The 20,633-nt window shown below is 48.0% G+C and overlaps 1 protein-coding gene and 1 long non-coding RNA gene across 5 annotated transcripts in view; both read left to right on the top strand.

Annotated features, from left to right (window-relative positions):
• The first annotated feature begins 282 nt into the window (after positions 1–282).
• The window catches only part of LOC144151561 (uncharacterized), a 42,246-nt gene continuing 21,895 nt past the window's right edge, over positions 283–20,633 (top strand). Inside the window, exons 1-4 of one of the 4 annotated variants that reach the window (XM_077682661.1) lie at positions 283–450; positions 9,136–9,434; positions 12,041–12,166; positions 13,837–13,961. In XM_077682661.1, the coding sequence (XP_077538787.1) occupies positions 9,218–9,434; positions 12,041–12,166; positions 13,837–13,961 (468 nt within the window). In that variant the 5' untranslated portion in view covers positions 283–450; positions 9,136–9,217. Of the gene's footprint in view, positions 451–523; positions 755–9,135; positions 9,435–12,040; positions 12,167–13,836; positions 13,962–20,633 lie in introns of those variants that run through there. The other 3 variants (XM_077682662.1, XM_077682659.1, XM_077682660.1) reach the window with 3 other exon arrangements.
• Positions 13,978–19,440, top strand: LOC144151562 (uncharacterized). Its single transcript, XR_013318900.1, has 3 exons — positions 13,978–14,600; positions 15,667–15,735; positions 15,814–19,440. It is a non-coding gene; the product is annotated as an uncharacterized LOC144151562 (long non-coding RNA).

Below are 20,633 nucleotides of genomic sequence, written 5' to 3'. Positions count from 1 at the left end.
TGGATAATTATTTTACGGACGAAGAAACGTAAATTCCTATCGGTCGCAAAACTTGCTTTTGAATACGCGCGGCGCCTGATTTACACGACAAGTCCCCCTAGCAGCGGTGGGAGAAAACACAAACTTGTGCAATCGCGTTGGGGAACTCTTGGCGGGTTATTCGACGCCGCATTAAAGGCGAGCTTCGGCTGTGATGCTTACGAGCTTTATCCAAGAGCGTCGAAGCATGCAAGTGATCGAAAACACGCCGTTTTCGCGTAGTTCCTCGATCCATCGCTAGAGTCGCAATGGCTTCCGCGTTGCCGTGCGCAAACGCGCTCTACCTCCACATCAAAGTGGCGGGCCGTGTGCAAATCCCACGTGTGACGCGCGGTCCCCTCTGGTTACATTTATTCCATATTGTAAAATAAACACCGCGCTCATCTGACCACGATCAAGCCGTCGAGCCAGGTGAGTCCCGGCGGGCCGGGCGTTTTGAGAACCCCTCCGCGCTGCGGTTTCTCGTCGCGAGCAGCCATTAGCACCCAGCTGAGGGGCCCCGTTCACCCCGACGACTTCGTGGCGCGAGCTCGAGGCGAGGGCGGAAGGGGAAAAAAAAAGCCTCTAAGCCTATCCAGTGTAACTGGCGGCCAGGTCGAATCACGGCTGGTTTCAAGCGACCAACAACGACCTCCTCGCCGACTCCCTCCCAAACGCTGCCGTCTTAATCGCTGCTCTGCCTGTCAGCGCAGCGGGGGCTGAAAACAAACAAAAAGTAAGCCTAATGTTGTGTTTCGTTCCCGAGGTTAGAAGTCGCGCGCTGCTTTCCTGGTTGCAGCGGTTTAGCTTTTCTGTTTTGAGAGCGTGTCGTGCGCTCAGCTGTTGCTCTGTTGCAGTTTTTTGTTTTGCATCGGGCGTTTTTACTGAGCGGTTTCCGCAATCTCGGTACGGCGGTCGGCCGGTAGTGGTAGTAGGTTTACCGGTATCGCAGTGGAGAACATCGGTTGGTGGTGTTCCCTCCCCCTTCTTCAGCTACCTCCCTCACGTTTTCCTTTTCTTGGTGCGTTTTTGTCTTGACGCGGAAGAACGTTGTTGCAGGAAGCCTCGGAAAGGGGGGCGGGGGTGCCGATGTTGTTTATGCGCGGGAATTTTTTTTTTTTAATTTCTCAAACCTGCTGGCGTTGGTTTCGGCCAAGCAAGGGCTTTGGTGAAAGTGTGGCGAATGGTGTGGGGGCCGTTTTCCCCGTAGCTGGCGACCCAATTTGAACGCTGACCTTGAACTTGTCGCCACCTCGCGCGTTCCAAAACAAGATGGGGCGCGCGTTCGGAGGGGACGTTGTAAGCGCGGTTGCCGTCGATGAACCGTGCTTGCGAAAAGCCGTGCAGCTCGTTCTCCCGTCGCGATGGTGCCTGGGTGATCCGAAGGTCGTCCTGTACAACCTCCCGAGAGCACTCGGGCGCGCTCTGCGTTTCGCGGTCGAGGTGAACCGACGTGTAAATGCCAAACAATGGTCACGCTGCGGTCGACACACATGGACCGCTCTGACGACTCCCGCGTCGCGATTTTGCTGTTATTTTGTTTTCGCTGTCAATAATTGATAGAAATGCGCGCTGTTCTCACTTGCTTCCGCGAAAGTTTCGCTTGTCAAAGACCTTGCCGCATACCTGCATTCCTTTGCTCACTAAAAGAACACAGTAATCAACCCTGAAATGGTGTTTCTTGTAGCGCTACCTAATTTCTTTGTGCAGTTTGTGTACGCGTCAGTTTCATGGCCTTAAGAAACATGAATATAACTATGTAGCGTGGAGAGTCATCACCTAAAGGCCCAACCACATGCACGCGTAAAACCGACGTACACGCGCAACGACGTACGCCAGCGGCGGCATACGCCGCTGCCTTTACGCCGGCCGACGACGTCGGAGAGGGCGAGTAACCACAGATCGCCGCAACGCGCGCGTAAACCAATGCGCCGCGCAGTGTGGCTCGACTACATCGGACTCCGCTTTGTGGCGACCAGTTCAAGTACATTATAACTCAAATAAAACAAATAATGCCTATTCACACAAAAATACGTATATTTAATACAGAAACAACTAAAACAGTTCTTGGGACATTAAAAAAACATTAAGGATTAGTATGCATACTTGGCAGGCACAAAACCCTTCCGCTACATCTGGCGTAAAACTGCCTTGCTCCCATAGTTGCTCGTTGCTTCGCGTTTTTTGTCCGGTTGTTTTGTCTTTGTATTTTACAAATTACTTCGTTTTACCGCATAATTAATAGTGAAGTTAGCTTATTTATCAATTCGCTGTCTTGTTATGCGACCTGACCGCCGATAACATCACCGCCAGAGGTGTACGTCAACACCGTGCGCCCGAAAGTTTGTGTCGATGTCTGGCGGGCTCCGACTTGGGCGTAACAAGCGCGTACCAATGCATTCGGAGTACGCCGGTTCCTTACGCGCTTATGCTGGTTTACGTTGTTGCGCGAGTACGTCGGTTTTACGCGTGCATGTGGCTGGGCCTTAAGCCGTCTGGGATAAAATTCAGACGCTAAGTCTCAAGAACATAAATTTAGAGCGCAGGCTCGACCTCACCAGGCCTCAGAAGCGCGCAAATACGTTCCTTCCGGTTACAAATGCATGAAAACTGGCCTGACATTGCAGAACTCAAGGAACAGCTGTATTAGTCGACAATTGTTTTGTCTTCCAGGTGAACCAGCTGCATTGCACAGTGTTCAAATGTTTGAGTTATCGGGCATCGGATGTGGCTTGCCACAGATTTAGAGATCGCATTAGGAGATGATCATTGTCCTGTAAGCTGCCATGGGCTGGTAGAGTAATTGCGAAAATAGCTTGCCACGACTGATATCAAATAATGGTTTCATTTTTCACGCAACAGGTTCTTTGGCATCTCATTTCTGCCTTTTGAACGCTGGTTTGTGGGACGACGCTTAATAAATTTTGCTTTGACACTTTCTAGCTACCCTGTGTTTGCTGAAAGCATCGTAGCGTTTTATGCATAGCAAGTTCCCCCCCTTCTTCCCTTCTTGTTTTTTCTTTCAAACTGTTTTCGATTCGTAGCATCTTGATGTTGGGCAGTTATGTTTATCATACTCTGCAGGACTCTTGCAAAAGTCCAGCAGTGGCGAGGTCTGTTTATCGAAGCATTTGCGTAACCTCAAATGCCAACTACTAGCAAATAGTACAAAGGACTGAAGAGATGCAGCGTTTCTTCTCCATGGTCCACGCAGTGCCTTGCAGCTGTTGCTATCACCCTGGAAGCTTGGTTTGATTGATGCATTTTCGAGAAGGCAAACTGTTCGGTGTGGTGGGACACAATAGGCTTCTTAGGATGCACCTGCTGGAATTGGGCCTTTCCGCAATGCCATGTCACCGAAGCTTGGATTTAAAAATAAGCGGTTGGATGGCCGGCCACATGTGCACATTTCATGTCTCGCATAACGGGTCAAAATTCATGCTTACAATCGAATCTCTTTGTAACGAAACATATTGGAAATTTGGTTGGTCAGGCTGCGGTATATTGGCACTTGTCCTGTTTACAACGAAACGGTATCGGTTATAGCGAATGAATTTAACTCGCCGCGTGGCTTAAAATAGTACAAAAGCTAGCGTGTGTGTCCAAAACCTCGTCTCTTGACTGAATGGCTGCATTGCATGGTCGATTGTGTGAGGAATATTTGGGGATATTGGGTTTTTCTGCAGCTGCAATTTGGGGGGGCAGGTTATGTACACAAAAATGCGATACATATTTGTCATGTAGTGCAGTTCCTAAAGTAGTGCTCTTTAGTTTTGTCCAGCAATTTAGTTGCCCTCTTATATAACGGATATTGAGTATAACGAATTCTTGCTCCCTGTGCGATTTCCTACAGCGAGGATTGACTGTACTGGCAATGGGGTGCTTAAAACGGACTGCTGTATGGGGCAGTGTATTCATTTACTTCCATAGTTTAGGTTCTTGCGAACTGCATTTCTGCCTTGGAAACTGTGCCACAGCAGTTGGTGTACAAAGGTGGCTGCCTCCCACTATGTGTGGACATTCACACATTTTTACAGGCTAGTCTTACAGTAAACTTGGGAAACAGCATTAAGAGCTTAATTCCCCAAAAGATGTGACACATTTATGGCAAGCTTGTTTAGCACTGATGGCAAAACATTCTTTAGGACCCAGACTAAGTTGTGTCCAATGGCACCTTTCACTGCACTGCCTCAGTTTTACTGCTAGACACGGAATTAAAAAAAGAAAAGTGTTTGGGGGGTGAATTGGGGCTTAAAGGGGCCATGAAACGATTTTTTTTTTAAATTGCGCTATGTTAGCGGACCTCTGTTGTACAAAACTATGCCTAGCGGTTTTATCGCGCAAGATCGGAACATAGATTTAGAAATGCGATTGCTGTTTTTCTTATGCTTTCCTTGTCAAGTAGTGAGTGCTTTGCTGTCCTAGTCATGGGTAACTTAAGACAAGCTTGCTGATGTCCTCTAAAGTAAGTGATGCAGGCTTGCTGTCTTGACGTGATCAACACCTGATGGCTTACAGAGTGTGTGGACGCATTTAACAAAAGTAACTTGCAGTTGTCGGAAATTGCATCCAAACCATCTTGTTTTGCAGAGTGCAAAAACGAGCCAGCATGTATGACGCTACCTGTCTCAGATTTTGTCGGGCACAATTCAGTTGCTCTGCCACACTAGAGAATGCCGTTAACGTTCCTTAGCCAGTTGAATATGCTTTGCGGTGGCTTACTGCACAAGCGTAACAATAGGGTGATCAGTAAGGGTGTGAGTGTAAAAAATAAAGGAGCTATAGCACTGGGCTGGACTGAACACGGGCACTAGCTCTTTGTCGCAATTCTCGCGTGTCCACCTTTGCTTTTGTTATCCATTTGCTCGTACGGTCAGCCCATATGGAAGCTGAAGGCTCACGGGTAATTGGTATCGAGCATTGCGTCATCGTGAGGGAGGCTGGAATGAAAGGAGAGGGAGGAGTATTTATTGAAGTGATTAATAGCCGTGGTGGCAGTGGGGGCTTAGTGATTGAGTCCAGTTTGTGGCACATTGAAAGTTTGTCCAATGGAATGGAGGGCAATGGAACAGAAGATGACAGGTGTAATGTTAAGGGACAAGAAGAGAGCGGAGTGGGTCAGGGAACTAACGCGTGTTAACGGCATATCAGTAGAAATTAAGGAGAAGAAATGGGCGTGGGCAGGGCTTGTAATGCGAAGGCAAGATAACCGTTGGTCATTAAGGGTAACAGAGTGGATCCCTAGAGAATGCAAGCGTTGCAGGGGGCGGCAGAAAGTTGGATGGGCAGATGAGATCAAGAAGTTTGCGGGGATAAATTGGCTGCAGTTAGCACAGGACCGGGATAATTGGAGATCCATGGGAGAGGCCTTTGCACTGCAGAAGGCGTAGATAGGATGATGATGATGATGATGATGATAGTTTGTCCAAGCCCTCCTGCTTACCACATGGAAGTGCTCGTGTGTGCTTCCGTGATCTTCAAAGGACGGCAAAGCAAAATGTTCAGGGCAGCCTCATCCCAAGGCATCCTTGCTGTTACGGAGTGCCTTGCAGATGGTTTGCACCACATGTGTGCTTGCATTGTGTTCCCATTAAGCGATGGACAGGAATGCGTTCAATGCTGCTGCAGTTCCTGGCAGGTCGTATCAACGTATGTGGAAATGGGGATTCAGCTGCGCTAGTTTCTGCTTCCAATGTGTCTGCTGCTCTTCACGACAGAGTGTTTGAAATTTCGTGATGATGGTATGGAAACTTAACAGCCACTGACGATATGTGCATGAAGCTGGGAAGGTTTGAAAAGAGATTAACTTGGGCTGTTAACTCCAAAAGGGGCAGTGCATCTCGCTGCCAATGCGAGGTGAACTGGTACTTCGGTCTGGAAGGGAACTCCTTGTCTTACCTAGTCTATTCTGGCTAATTCTGGCTAATTTTAGCACTCAAAAAAAAAAAAAATTGCCCAGAACCATGGAGAAGCTTAAGTTTGGAGCCTATTTGAAAACTCTTTCAGTGTTGGCAGTGCTGTGACAGAGCAGATGGCTCCCTCCCCTTCCACACCTGAACAAAACGGGCAGCGGTAGTTGGGGTTTGTTGCATTTTTAAGAGGGGGCCCCCCATGAAGAGAACATACTTCATTCAGTTTCGATTAATTAGCGCTTGGTAACTCGGCTCCATTCGAGCCACGGAAAACGCTTGTTTACCGGAGAAGTGGAAAAAGACATAGAAACTTTCAAGTCTTGCACTGCAATGACTGAATGTGGGCAGGAGGCAGCTTCAGAGGACACGGGGGCACGACAGGGCGGGTAAGGAAACGGCAGTTCCCGTTTGTCAAAATGTCCATACCTGCCAGGTTTCCCGAATTATCCGGGAGACTCCCGGATTTTGGTGGTTTTGTACGATTGTATGTTCGAAACAAAAATCTCCCGAATACACACCCGTGTTTGGCTAAACCTTTCTCCCAGTCTAGCCACATTGCGCTGGAGCTACCTGACAACCCAATCGCATCCTACACCACTGGACATCGTAATAACTTGTAAAGCATGGTTGGCAATGCACGCAAGTTGAACTGGTCAGTACCACAGAAACGTTGAATGCGAGAGGCATTTCAGCATGGTAAATGAAACTTGCCCCCAGTTCCGATCATCAAGTTCTCGCACAATCCGAGGTCAGTCGCGTTCTTTTGGCGAAGTGTAGCAGGAATGAACATTGTTATGCTCGGCAGTACTCCCAGGGGTTCTTAAAAAAGGCGGCGTCAGCCGCATCGAAGATTTAGCAGCTGACCAGTCGTGTAGCTCGTTAGTAGTTTGGACGAAACAGTTCAGCTCCTACTCTGTTGTGTTGTAACTAAATTAGAAATGCATGTAAATGTAAATCATTCCATTCTGTTGCTACTAATTTTTTGTATCCCTCCTACTCCGCCCCCCCCCTCCCCCCCCCTCCCTCCTCCTCCCCGGGACTCTCCCTAATGCCATCTCGGCGAACCTGGCAGGTATGAATGTCTATAAATCAGTAAATACTCGGATTGCCAGCTTTATATTTTTTCTGTAAGATCAGGGTGTCGTAAGTTTTATGACAAAAAGAAACATTTTAATTGTGTAATGACCTGTCATGCCCTAAAAATAATAAATACTTTCACTATTAGCGTAATTTTTTTATTTCTGTGCTTCGGAGGTGCAAAGATGTATGAAAACATACAGAAAAACAATTATTGCTTGAAATAAAAAAATCCAGGGCTTAAAGGGGTAAAACTTTTTTTTTGTGTGAGGACTGGACTCCATAAAGATAATACCCGTGCCACACATACACGAAAAATGACATTAAGTGTTAAAGGCCTTAAGATACTGAATGACATTATTTGGGAAGGCCATGCTACACGCGAAAACGCAAAGGCATTAAATGTGTTGGGCATGATGGTGACAATGACCAAAAAGAGAAATGCACTCATATTTTAGAAGTTTTTAACGTAGAGAAAAACATCTTGCAAGGGTTAAAAATGTTTTGGCAAAAAAAATGTTATGAGAAATAGTGTTTTCTGAAAAAATGTTGTGGGCCGTTTCTAAAAGTGGCTTTGGCAGCTGCTGTCGCCTGCCAGCGGTAGCCACACCCGAAAAATTCAAAACGACGAGTGACACAATGTTTTGCCTCTTGCTGCTGTTTTTCAGAACTTCGCACCAACAGTGCACAAAAAATCGTCTTATTTGAATTGAAGTTCAGCTACGTTTCTGCGTCAGCACTATGGTGCCGAGAGTTTCTTTGGTTTCATCTGGTTCTCATCACGTTTTGAGAGTAGGCGAATTTAAGGCGTTCGTGAGGGCGAATGAGTTGTGCGGAACTCCTTAAACCAAAAAGGACATTAGAGCGAATGGCATATTTTTGCGTGTAGCAGCGGGGATTAAACGGATTAAAACTTAATGGATTAATTAAATTAATTTCAATAATTAAATTAATTAAATGGTTAATGATTTAAAACTTTGGGCATTAGGCATTAATATCATTTTTTTGTAAGGCTTAAAAAATCACGGCTTTGTCTCTTGTCTTCATTCTCTAGATTATTTGCTTGAAGTTTGCAATGAAATCAGCACGGTGGTTATTGGGATGAAGCAGTCTTTTCAGTGAACCAACCCTGCCTAGTAGTGATGGAAGCGCTCTCCTGTTACCTGCCGCGGTGGCTCAGTGGCTAAGGCGTTGTGCTGCTGAGCGCGGGTTCGATTTTCGGCCGCGGCAGCCGCTTTTTGATGGGGGCGAAAAGCAAAAACACCCATGTGTGAGAGATTTCGGCGCACGTGAAAGATCCCCAGGTGGTCAAAATTAATCCGGAGCCCTCCACTACGGCGCACCTCATCGCCTGCATTGCGTCGGCGCGTTAAACCCTGCAATCAATCAAGCTCTCCTGTTGGTGCTCAGGCAGAACCTCTGCTTTGTATGTTCTCCGTAATATCTCCATTACTTGTCGCATTACTTGGATCACTACTTAGGCCAAGTTGTGACCCCGGATCCCAACCATGAGGCAGAGATAATTAGAAGAATTAGAATGGGGTGGCGCGCATATGGCAGGCATTCTCAGATAATGGATGGCAGCTTGCCATTGCCCCTGAAGAAGAAAGTGTATGACAGCTGCATCGTACCGGTACTCGCCTACGGGGCAGAAACTTGGAGGCTCACTAAGAGGGTACAACTTAAATTGAGAACGACTCAGCGGACAATGGAACGGAAGATGATAGGTGTAACATTAAGGGACAAGAAGAGAGCGGAGTGGGTCAGGGAACAAATGCATGTTGAGGACACATTAGAAATTAAGAAGAAGAAATGGGCGGGGGCAGGGCATGTAATGCGAAGGCAAGATAACTGTTGGTCATTAAGGGTAACAGAGTGGGTCCCTAGAGAAGGCAAGTGTGGCAGGGGGTGGCAGAAAGTTAGATGGGTGGATGAGATCAAGAAGTTTGCAGGGATAAATTTGTCGCAGTTAGCGCAGGGCCGGGGTAATTGCAGATCTATGGGAGAGGCCTTTGCCGTGCAGTGGGCGTAGATAGGCTGGTGATGACAATAACTTCCTTCGTGTTTGCGATGAAATCTGTCGTGTTTGCCGTCTGGACGGAGCAGTCTTTCGTCTTCCCCTCTCTAGGCGGAGCCGCTGCAGCAGGAGGGAGCTGAGGGGCCGAGTGGGGGAGTGAGTCGAGAGCAGACCGAGGCGGCGGCGGCGGAGCATGAGTGCCACGACGGAGTGCTACAAGTGCCACAAGCTGGGACACTTTGCCCGCGAGTGCTTCCAGGACGGAGGTGGCGGCGGCGGAGGCCGGGGCGGAGGACTGGGACCCCGGGGCGGGGGCCGGGGCGGAGGCGGCCGCGGGGGCCGCATGGACTACAAGCCGCCCATCAGGGGTGAGAGGATGCTGCTGTGGGCACCCTACTCCCCTGCTGCAAGTGGGCACTCTGGCATTGTATGCGCGCTCGCTGCATGCTGCCGCTTGCCGCATGAACCGGTATGTAGGTCGGCTCTCTTCTCTCTCGATCATGCAGTCCGTCCTCTTGGGCAACATGAGCTTAATCGCCAAGTTGCTTTCATGACAGCCAGTCACCGCATGCAAATCTCTGTCTGTCTGCAACCTCCTGTAACCTCGAATGCACCGCTGAATGCCTGGAGGGCAATTTGCACGTTGGCAACTTTTGCCTGACTGTTCTCTTCTTTGCTTGGCAGTGAAGTGACTCCCGAGTTTTTCCACTTGTTTTCTCAGCATGGCGATGACATTGGAAGCCACGTAGAGGAGGAACTGAGATCGGGGAAGAACTAGCCAAAAGAAATTGGGGAACTGCGAAAGGAATTGGATTTCAAGCGGGCTCTTCTAGTATTGGGACACTTGTATGTGGGCCGCAATTTGCAAGCTGCAAAAGACTGCTGCGCATATTTTTTTTTAAGATTTCAGGCGTACATACCGGTTTATGCGGTGGTTTTCATTTTTGACGCTATCCTTCTGTGACATAACGCTAAACGTGGTTGAGTGTGCCATGACGCTGGTATGGAGATTAGCTGCCTCGCTGCAATTCTGAGATTTGATTGGTAGACTCAGTCATAAAGAGAAGGACAAAAGTCGACCAATTGAAGTGTAGCAGAGATTTCTTAGGTTCGCACAGTGCAAGCTCACTGTGTTGTGCTAAGGAAAGGGAAAAATGCTTAGATGTGGTGTGGGCTATAAAATAAATTAGTAGCATGTATTGAATGTGAGTTGAGCTTGCACCGTGCACCTCTAGGAGAGAACTTGAACGGGAGGACTCTGTATTTAGCGCAAACTGAAGCTGCGTCCAGAAAGCCCATTTCAGTGGAAATGTCACAGGCCCCTTCCCCATGCACTTCCTTCCTGCCTCTTTTTCCGCATGGTTGCACGAGGTGGCTAGTTGCGCTTTGGTGGCATGAACATGCAGCATGTAACCAAGCTGCAATACGCAGCTGCCTCCACTGGCATTTCAGGTGCATAGAGCGAGCGTCACGTGACTCAAATGAGGAACTTGAATGGCGTTCAAAATCCGCCATGGCCCACAGCGTCTGGTTTTTTTATATATGACAACACCATGCTCCACTACGTCTGGTTTTCTTATATCATATGACAACGCTTGAAATTAAAGGTAATATCACTCACTGAAACTATTGCCACCTATAATTAAATAGTTCTAAACGTAGCTTCGCTTTTTTTTTTTTTTTCCTTGTTTTGTTTCTAAGGGTTTGCCCTTCGCAATGTTGGGATGGAGAATATGTCGAAAGTCTTGCGACTGTATATTAATTCTAAAAAAAAAAAAAATTGTACGAGGCATTTGTCTGGAAGTCGTTAAGTTAACTCTTTCTGTTTTTGGTAATTTTCTGGAAGCTGCATCTAGTCATTGTGAGGAGGAAACCAACGTTTGTGTCTCAGAGGCACTTGTTAGCCTTGAATGCTCTCTCTATGATTTTTTTACTTGATCGTCTTGACTGAATGCTGCTGAAAAATGATATGGAGCAGCTTACAGCTCATTTGAGGCACCAGTGAAGCACGGTCCGCTACTGTAACCCGAAGGTTTCAAAGTTCTTGTTGATTTTTCAGTTGTAAGCGTGATCTTTCACATGGAGGTGGACCTTTCCCTAAAAATTTTGAATCTGGAGGATATGTTGGTGTGTATTATATGCAGTAGCAATGCATTCGCTGACTGGCATCTGCCAGGAACAGACTTTTGCGGTAAAACGTGTAAAATTGTGACTGTGGGGCATTTTTCCACAAAATTTGAGCACTCTTAGTAATCATTAATGTTATCTAGCAAGGCACTGAACTCTCCTTGCATTAAGTCATGTAATGCTTTGAAATTTTAATAGAGGTTGTGCAAAAGACAAGTTAAGCGTATTGCACAGGCCAAGCTCAATTTGAATGGAACGTTTTGGGAGGCAATGACCACACCATTAAGTGCTGCGACAAACTGATGGAGAGTTAGCAGCATCTCGGCAGTAGCCTAAGCACGTATGGGTTGTCCTTGCCGTGACATCTGTCAAAATCTGCAACCAGTTTAAATGCCTGTTGCAAATTAGAGGTCTAGCTGAATTGCTTGTGTTCGACTTGCCTGGATGGAAAATGCAGTGGCCCCCAAGTCCCGGTGGATGTCTCGGCGGGCTGTGGTTTCCAAATTGAACACACATAAACCATAACAGAGATGACGATATGTGCATACTGTCCGAAAGCAGCGTTAGGTGCGGTTGTCTGGCAGAGGCTTTTGCATGTTTGCCACTGTTGTATCCTGGCGTGAACTCCCCATTGACGGCTTTGCGAGAAACGCAGTCTTGTTGGTCTGGTCGTAATGTGGCCTCCTGTAAGGCTCAGTGTGCTTGTTCCTTGCGCAAGCGCGCAGGAACAAAGCAGCGTTGGTGAAGGACCCGCCACATTGGTACGGCGCTTCTTGGACATGACGGATATTGTTTGTCGGGCCTTGCACGCTTACACACGCAAACGCTTGCAATGGAATGGAGATCTCAAGCTTTCTCTATTCCTTCTCCTCCTTCTCCTCCGTTGCAGAGAAGTGCTATAAGTGCAACCGGATAGGCCACTTCGCCAGGGACTGCAAGGAGGCTGAAGACCGGTGTTACCGCTGCAACGGCACCGGCCACATCTCCAAGGATTGCCAGCATGGGCCAGACGAGAGTGAGCTCCTCCACTTCCTCCTCTCCTCCTCCTCTTCTTCTTCTTCCTCTTCCTCCTCTTCTTCCTCTTCTTCTTTTTCCCCTCTGGTGTCTAGAGTGGTACCATACGCAGTCGACTAAGCTAAATTGATGTCCACCGGCGTTTCGCTTTAAAAAATTGTTGGGTGCCACTTCGCTCTCCCTAACGCAAGGCAACGTAACCTAACCTAACATTATCAAAGAAACAGACAGAAATCATATGAAACACCGAAAACGAACTGAAACCATTATGATTAGCATGGAAACTAGAGATGTAAAAAAAAAAAGTCGAAGGAAGCAAGAGCTGAACTTGGACCACCGGCCGCAGCATCAGGAAGCTAAGACATAAAGGCACATTCTCACTTGCGACTGGGGCACGTTGTTCGTGGCGCAACGAGACGCTGTTCGCACTTGCGACGAGCGGTGATGCGACTGTGTTTAATGGAGCTGTTACCCGACTTGTGCGACTTGCTGGGTGCTTCAACCATTTGCAGTCAAAGAAAATTGTTACACGAGTGCGACAACGGCAGACAGAAATCACTCTAGCACACATGCTACTAACCTTGAACAATGCCGAAAGCATTGCAGGTTGCAGGAGGAGCAAAAGAATAACAAACTCAGAAAGGCTCTTTTGAACTTATTATTGCTCGAAGAAATACACGCGTTTGCTTTCACGCCGCAACACTCTCAACCCGGCCCACAAATTTCGCTTCTTTTCACTGGCACAAAGTTCTGACGCCTCGGAACTCTGTGCCGTGTTTACCACTCGCCGCTAGAAGTATGAAAAGGCTGCAAGTTGGCCTACCGTCCCGCTATCCACCTAGCTATATATGATGATTACTTGCTTTTACAATTCAAACATGTTTCTCTACGTTGAGTCCACGCTGTTCGTTGATTAGTACATGTACAGTTAAACTTAGACGTAACGAACTTCAAATAAAATAAATAAAAATAAAAAATAAAATAAAAAAATAAAAAATAAAATGAATATATGTAGCTGCGTGTGCCGTTTTCACTAAGCGCAGTGGTGAAGTAGATAACGCTCGTGTGAGTGGGTGCTGAATGTGGCGGGAAGACAAACCAAATGCTCACTCGCTGAACGTTGGTCTTTCTATAGCAAGGTTGGACACAAACTTTCGTAACTTGTTTTTACTGCGCATACGCAGCCCGTCGCCAGGATGCGCGGCATGTACTGAAAGCCGCGTGCTCCATTGTTTGTATTTGAATCTATCTAAAAAGTACATGTTCCATCGTCTCTTTTCACTGTGGTAGTAGTAGTCATTGTCGTGTCCATCTGTATCGCTGTCTTCCTCATGCATGACTCCTGCACTGCCCAGATTGTTTTGTCCGCAGGCTTTCACATTCCTCCCAAAGTGAATTGCATCAGCACGCATTAGAACCAGTGGCAATCGGCTTAGCGAACTGTGCGTCTGTAGTGCGAGCCAGGTTTTCTGATGGCGCCGCACACTGCCCAGATTATGGCCGGCAACAACAGCTTTGCTGTTGAGAAGAAACTGGCGTTGAAATTTTGTGAACACAGTTTGTGCAAAAACACTTGCAGGCTACGCTTGAGAACTGTGATTTGAGTGACTTTTGCACTCTGTGGTGTGCGTGGTTTCTCAAACTGTCTCCCGCTCCCTCTCCCCCGACCAGTGTCCTGCTACAACTGCGGCAAGATGGGCCACATTGCCCGCGAGTGCAAGGAGCAAGAAAAGACATGCTACATTTGCCACAAGCAGGGCCACATCTCGAGGGACTGCGAACAGGACGAGCGAAGGGTAAGGGGCCGTCAGCGCTGGCTTCGTCCTCCTCCTAACGAGTGGTTTGTCCTCTTTGTTGGTTCTTGTACGCTAGAGGGTCTGCCCACCCTTCTGCTTCTCGCCTGTTGCCTGCCCACTCGTCTTTCTCTCTCTCTCGCACCTTGGTTAACCTAGTGCGCGTAATGTACTCGGTGATTAACTTTGATGACTCGCAGTTCGGCAGATTGCGGCATCGGATTTAACCACACTGGCAGATCCTTTGCCGCGTTGTCTGTGGTGTTCTGAACACTTGTGCCGATCGCGGCGAAGCGAGATGACACCGCTACTCGTTGTGTTGTGTTTATGTGGTACCATTTTTGCCGGGCCCAGTACGGGGTCATTGGCTTGCCGAAGCTTTTGCGGTAGCTTGGTTTGAAACTCGGCATCACCCAGTTAGTCCACATCATGTGCCCCTTCATCATCATCAGGCGAGCTGTGGTGTGCTGTGCCGCTGGTGATGGTCGCCGCCACGCCTGATGCTGCTTCTTTCACAGCACCGCATGCTGTCCCCTCACCTGGCAATTCACGTGTGTCCTCTCTGTTCCACACTAGCATGCGCTTGCCCGCTTGCTGGCCAGCGTGCCCAGGATTCGGTTCTCTCTGCCTGAAACCGGCCAGGTAGGCATCTTTGCCGGTCATCACGGAGTAAGAACTAGACAGGAGGTGGAAGGACGTTTCCTAGGGCGGCCGGATAACGTCACAAGCGCTTGTTCAAAGTTAAGCTAGCGGCATCTGTCGTGGGAGAAGAAACTGCACAGCCACAGCGATCGGCATTTTACTGCACAATGGGGACTAGAAGGCTGTTGGATGCCCGAATGGGAGGGGGGGGGGGGGGGGGGGCGGCTATAAATGACCGTATTACGTGGCTAGCAAGCTAGAGCACGAGAATCGAAGCCCAATCCCCACCGGGAGGTGCGAAGGATGTGCTTGGAGGCAGGTGATGTCGACAAACCACACTTCATTGCTCGGTCAGAATATGGAACACTCACTGACAGGCTGTCCCGAGCTTGGGCGGGAGATGGAGTCTCCGCGAGTTCGGTAAGCCGTCCGTGGCCGCCGTCTCGGTTCGTCCCGTAGTGGGAGACTCGCCTCGGCTCGGGGTCGAGGAACATGGGCTCTTTTGTCCAACCCGTGCGGTTCCAGACCTCTGCAGAAAAGCTCTAAGCCGATAAATCCCACGTTCTGATGTTACCTCAGTTGGGAGAGAAGGGTTTCCAGGGGCGGGAGTGGCGGCGGGGAAGTCGGCTGCTAGGCGGCCGGAGCTCCGAGTGCCGTGATCGCCAATGAGGAAGCAGATGCGCTGGCACGGCATTGCCGTCGACGCAGTATCCCCGTGTCAGTGGTGCCAGACAGTTAGGCCTAACGGCGCTGCATGGCAGGCATGGGGGACCGACCACATCACCCCCGAATGAATTGTGGCCACTATCATTTCGTCCATCAGGTGCTGCTACCCCCTCGTTCACCGTTGCAGCCACAAAGCTGTGTAGCCCACTTTGGTCTTCATTGTGACGTTATCTGGTCACTCGACTGTGCCCGCCGCAATTGGCCGCCTCGCCTCCTGTCTATATTCTTGCTCCGTGCTGGTCGTGCACTTGGCTGGCTGACCTAACGGGTCTTGGGCGGCCCTGCATGCCTGCCCTCCCATCCACCCTGTCGTTCATGCTCCGTTTCTGTCCCGTGCCAGCATGACACATTTGCCCATTCGCTGGCCAACACGCCGGGGAATCGGTTGGCTCTGCCCGAAAACGGCCAGGTAGGCATCGGCATCGTTTGACCGGGTTGCGCTTGTGGGCTGGCTGACTCACGGAATTGTTTTGTTCCCCGCCCGTAGCTTGCACGACTAGCCCGCTTGCTGTCTCATGTACCGAGGTGTCCGTTCACTCTTCAGGGGAGCCTGCAGGTAGGCCTTGCCCATCTGTGTGTGTGTGTGGGTGTGTGTAGAACCGAAATTTCCACCGGGAGTGATTGGCAGCGGTGGTGCCTTGCTTTGGAAGGAGTGTGGAACAGATGGACGTTGCTTGCGTGTTGCGGGTACGAGGTCCCAACTGTTCTGTTCCTTTCTGGTCAGTGGTAGTGATAAATATTTGATGAACTAAAGCTTAACTACATTCATCAAGCTTCTCCGTAGTTGGTGTGGGTAAAATTTATTTTTTTACGAAGGCAACTTTGGTTGCGTTAAACAAGCACGTTGCCGGTATGAAGCAGTGCCGCATTTTCGCGTGTATAACCAGCCCCGTATAAATCTGCACCCCCTCTTTCAGCCCGCTGGGAAAGCAAAAAAATCCTCGCTTATTGCCTGCACATTTAATACAGAAAAGGCTGTACCAAACTACTGCCCAAGCAACACATAGCATACTATGTAGACAGAAAGAGCATATATTTATCAAGTAGGATACACCGACTGCACAGCAAAAATCACAATTCGCTATTAAAATTCAGTTGTTAGGGTGCGCTCGTCCTTGTTTTTTCTTGTATGTTTTGCGCAATCGCTGCCATGGAAGGCTTTAGTCAGGGTTACTGTGTAGGAGCTTCACGGCACACTGTGCATTGCCGTGAAACTGCACTAAAGGAAAAATCCTGCGTATTATCTGCACCCGTACTTTGCCACTAAAATTATCACTTTTTTTGGTGCAGGTTATAGGCGTGAAAATACGGTATGTGAAGGCATAGAGTAAGGCTAGGATGAAGGTATCAGGCTGGCAGGAAAAGGAGAGGGGAGGGGTCGACAGGTGGGGCTCACAAGCTTCAGGAAATTCTGTGCTTGGTATTGTTGGAATCGAATAATGCAAGCACAATGTAATCAACTCGTAAACAATTTTCGGGGCCTAGGCGGGGAGGTACTTTGTGCTCATTCTCCTCAAGCTACACCATTTTCAGATATTGAAAACCGCACAAGGAGAGCAGCGTCGGAGGGAGGTGGTGGTGGCCACTGCCGGGAGTCGGCTTCATGCACAACGCACACGCAGTTAAGGAATTTTTAGTGTGAAAGCATAAAAGCTGGCAAGAGTGCTCACGTGCTCATTTCTTTTTGCACTACGTCATTTTCAGATAAATGCGGTTCTTAGCAGTGCACAGAATAATAAAAAAACTGTATTGGAGCAAAATCCCAATCACTATGAAAACCATCGGAGGACTTTTCGGATTCAGTATCAAAAAATAGGCTGTAGCATTTAGTCTACAGCCCATTGAAATGTTCTGGAAGAACGGTGCCGATGTCCTCTGATCAGCCCAGCTCGTTTGATATCCCGCAGCCGTTTGTGTAGTCGGCTCGCACCTTCCGGCCTTCATTTGTTGCCTGTCGCGCGGAGATGCCAGAACACTGCTTCCGCCTGGAGATATAATGGGCACGGGGTTCTTTGAATTGTATTGGCGGGGTGGGTAGGGCAACGAACTCTGAACAGTCTACCAAAGAGCAGCTTTAAGCAAAAAGTGAAAACTCCTGTGGATTGAGATTTAGGCGCTCGTTAAAGATCCCCAGGTGGTTGAAATTAATCTGCAGCCTTCCCCTACGTTGCGTATCATTGTCAAGGTGTATCTTCGGCACGTTAAACCTCACAATCAATTAATCTCAAGAGCGGCTTTGTCATGTGGTCACCCGGCGCAGTTCAGTGCCAATGCAGTGGAAGCAGTGGAACTTGGCAGAAAACCAATTCATTGCAGTTGAATCCCGCTACAACGGAATTTGACAGGACATGCGAAAAATTTCATTGAAGTGAAAATTCGTTGAGGCAAAATCTGCCCCTAGCACACCACGGAAGGGCAAGAAAAATACCCCTGTATATTTCCGCATCATTGGCAGCATAATGCAATGTTTAGAAAAGGGAGTGACGCGCAGTTACGTTGTGGTTCTTCAGATAATAGACATACCAATGGTTCTGTTTTTTTACCTGCACGCAAAGAGTGCGTTACGGAAGGGAGTAGGGGGGGTGAAGAAATGCAGGCACAAAACTGATTTTCTTGCAGATAGCTGCTAGGCCGTTAGGAGCCCCCCTCTCGCTTGTGGAAGGAGCGGTGCCGTTAACTTATCGTATTTTCGTGCGAATAACCCACACCAAAAATGTGAAAGTTTCAGTGGCAAAGTAGGGGTGCAGATAATACACGGGTTTTTTTCTTTAGTGCAGCTTCACGGCAATGCTCGTTGCGCCATGAAGCTGCACTGCTTGTTGTGCCTTGAAGATGACCTTGTGTACAACAGTGAGGACTGCGGCTCAAGTGATAGCTCTAGCGAGAACAGTGACACTGAGTTGTGACTTGAGTCAGTGAGTCGGTGTATTCGACTTGCTAAATATATATGCTTTTTCTGTCTGCATAGTATGTCATGTGTTGCTTAATCAGTAGTTTTGGTGCAGCCTTTCCTTTATCAAATGTCCAAGCAATACGCGAGGATTTTTTGTCTTTTCTTTTCTGGCGAGCTGAAAGTGGGTGCTGATTTTTTTGTGCGGATTTTGTGGGTGCGGATTTTTTTTCTTTTCCAACGGGCTGAAAGTGTGGGTGTGGATGTGGGTGCAGTGGCAGGTTATACACGCGACAATACGGTATCCTCTGACTCGGCACAAGAGCAACTAACCTTGGCAGGAAAGCCGCGCTCACTCGCGACTAAGATAGGATGACACGGGTTCAAGACTAAAGATGGAAACATTATTTTTGCTTTTGTCTGGGAAGAATTGTAGAAGGAAAACTGCAAGGACAGCTGCTCACAACGCATGCATGACGGTGCCACGCCAGCAGCAGAGTACATTCGGGCTATTTCAACTTGATGCGGATTGGCTGTAGCTCTGGCTTGGTGAACCAGTCCTGCGCCATCCTGCGCCTCGTGTAAAGATGGCCAGCCCCATCGTTATCACCAGCAAACAATGGCGTCCACCTATGAGCTTGTTTTTGTTTTGGGTGGCGGTGTGGGCGCGCGGCACACGTTTTCGGTGAAACCAAGTGTCCAGAATGTGTAAAAAGTTACAGATAGCTGGCATTATGCTTATTTTATTGTAAAACGATAAATTCAAACCCAGCCCCAATGAGCAGTGAAGATTTCGTTGAAGTGAAAGCAAGCCAGACAAATGGTTCGTTGTGGCGAGGACTTTGTTGCATTGACTTCTATGGCTAACTGATGGGGAATTCGAAATATTTCGTTGAAGCGGAGTTCGTTGTAGCAAAGCTGTTGTAGCGGGGTTCGACTGTACATCCATCAGCAATTGACTACTAATGCTTTTGCATTCACTGAATCGTAAAGAGTGCTTAAGTGTCCCTTTTTATTTGCTTTTTTTTTTTAATGGCTTGGAGCACAGGCATATAGTGGGATACCCAGCGCTGTAGAGCTTTTTTGGTTTTCTGCCGCTTCTCACCGTATAACCACCTTCCAACCCTTCATTCTAAGACAAGTCACGATTCCCTTTGTTCATAACCCCTGCCAATCACTTCTGTGCCTGATTTCTCTTGTGCTTGTGCTGCATGGTACATTTGGGACGTCGTTTTGCACCCATCAGGTTTTTTTTTTTTTTTTTTTTTCATTTCTTTCTTTCTTTCTTTCTTCATTTTTGACGGACATCTGATTTTTGCCCCTTCCTCCTGCCAAACCCCCCGATTACCCCCATTTCAGCGCCCCGAGTGAGTTGAGCTTGACAGTGTCGAAGGCCCCCCCACCCCCACTCCTGGAGCGGAAAGAAATCGGCACTCCGTTTTCTCGGGCGCACAGAAAAAGAAAAAGGGAGACGGAAAAAAAAAAGCGAAGCTTGTAGAGTCCTGCACCTCTTCTTCCACCTCACCCAACATGCTTTGCTGCTTGTGCAACCAACCATTGGTTCACCTGCTTTCCCCGAAAGCTTGTTTGCTGCTCCGACCCCTTCCGACACCGGTGTTGTAAAAAACGGGGGAGCTTAGATGGTGTAATCACCTTGTCTTTTGCTGGTGTTCCTTGAACTGGGTTTTTGTTGTGTGTGTGTGATAAGCTTTCACAGTTCTTTTTGCTTTTCTTAAAACAAAGGTTCGTGCAAGCTTTTTTTCTTGTGTTCACATAATTTAATTCTTGAGGGGCAAAGAAAACTTAAGTTCCTATTCTTGCAAAACTGCATAAGAGTAATACCTCCCCTGTCATTTTTTTTCCTGCGCCCTGTTGTTTTTTTTTTTTTTTTTTTGCATGAAGCTACCAACTAGGTTTCTTTGTTTTGAATTTTGGCTCTGTTTGGAAAGTAAAAAAAAATGGAGGTTTGGAGGTGTGCTGTTTTGTACATAAAAAATTTTTGTTTTCACTTGGAAGTTTAAATAAAATGGGACAGAAAAAAAAGGAAGGCCCCTTTTGTTGTTACTTTCTTTTGTTTTGCTTGGATCAAGGGCGAGTTTGCGAGTGCTTTTGCATAGTTGCCTGCCCTCATGCATGCGCAAACATCCGTGTTTGCATGAAGTGGGGTAACCCTTCCCGGTTATCTCAGTGGCATCGATTTGTTTGGAGTACAGGATGCTAGTAGGAAACACTGGTAGGCGATTTATACATTAATTGCATGATACGTAGCATACCAAGAGTGGACACAGAACACATCATTACTGGCATCTTTCAGGCCCTTGTGTTGCCTGTAGTAAGTTCATCTCCATCAGTCGTACTTGTCGGCTAAAAGGCAAAGCCAGTGAGGGGATCAGAGGAAGCAGGAAACAGAAGCTTCA

Source organism: Haemaphysalis longicornis, unplaced genomic scaffold (assembly GCF_048455015.1).
Source record: "Haemaphysalis longicornis isolate Haplotype H1 unplaced genomic scaffold, Haemaphysalis longicornis Haplotype H1 scaffold_9, whole genome shotgun sequence".
Lineage (NCBI taxonomy): Eukaryota > Metazoa > Arthropoda > Arachnida > Ixodida > Ixodidae > Haemaphysalis > Haemaphysalis longicornis.
This window is presented reverse-complemented; position numbering and strand designations above follow the sequence as displayed.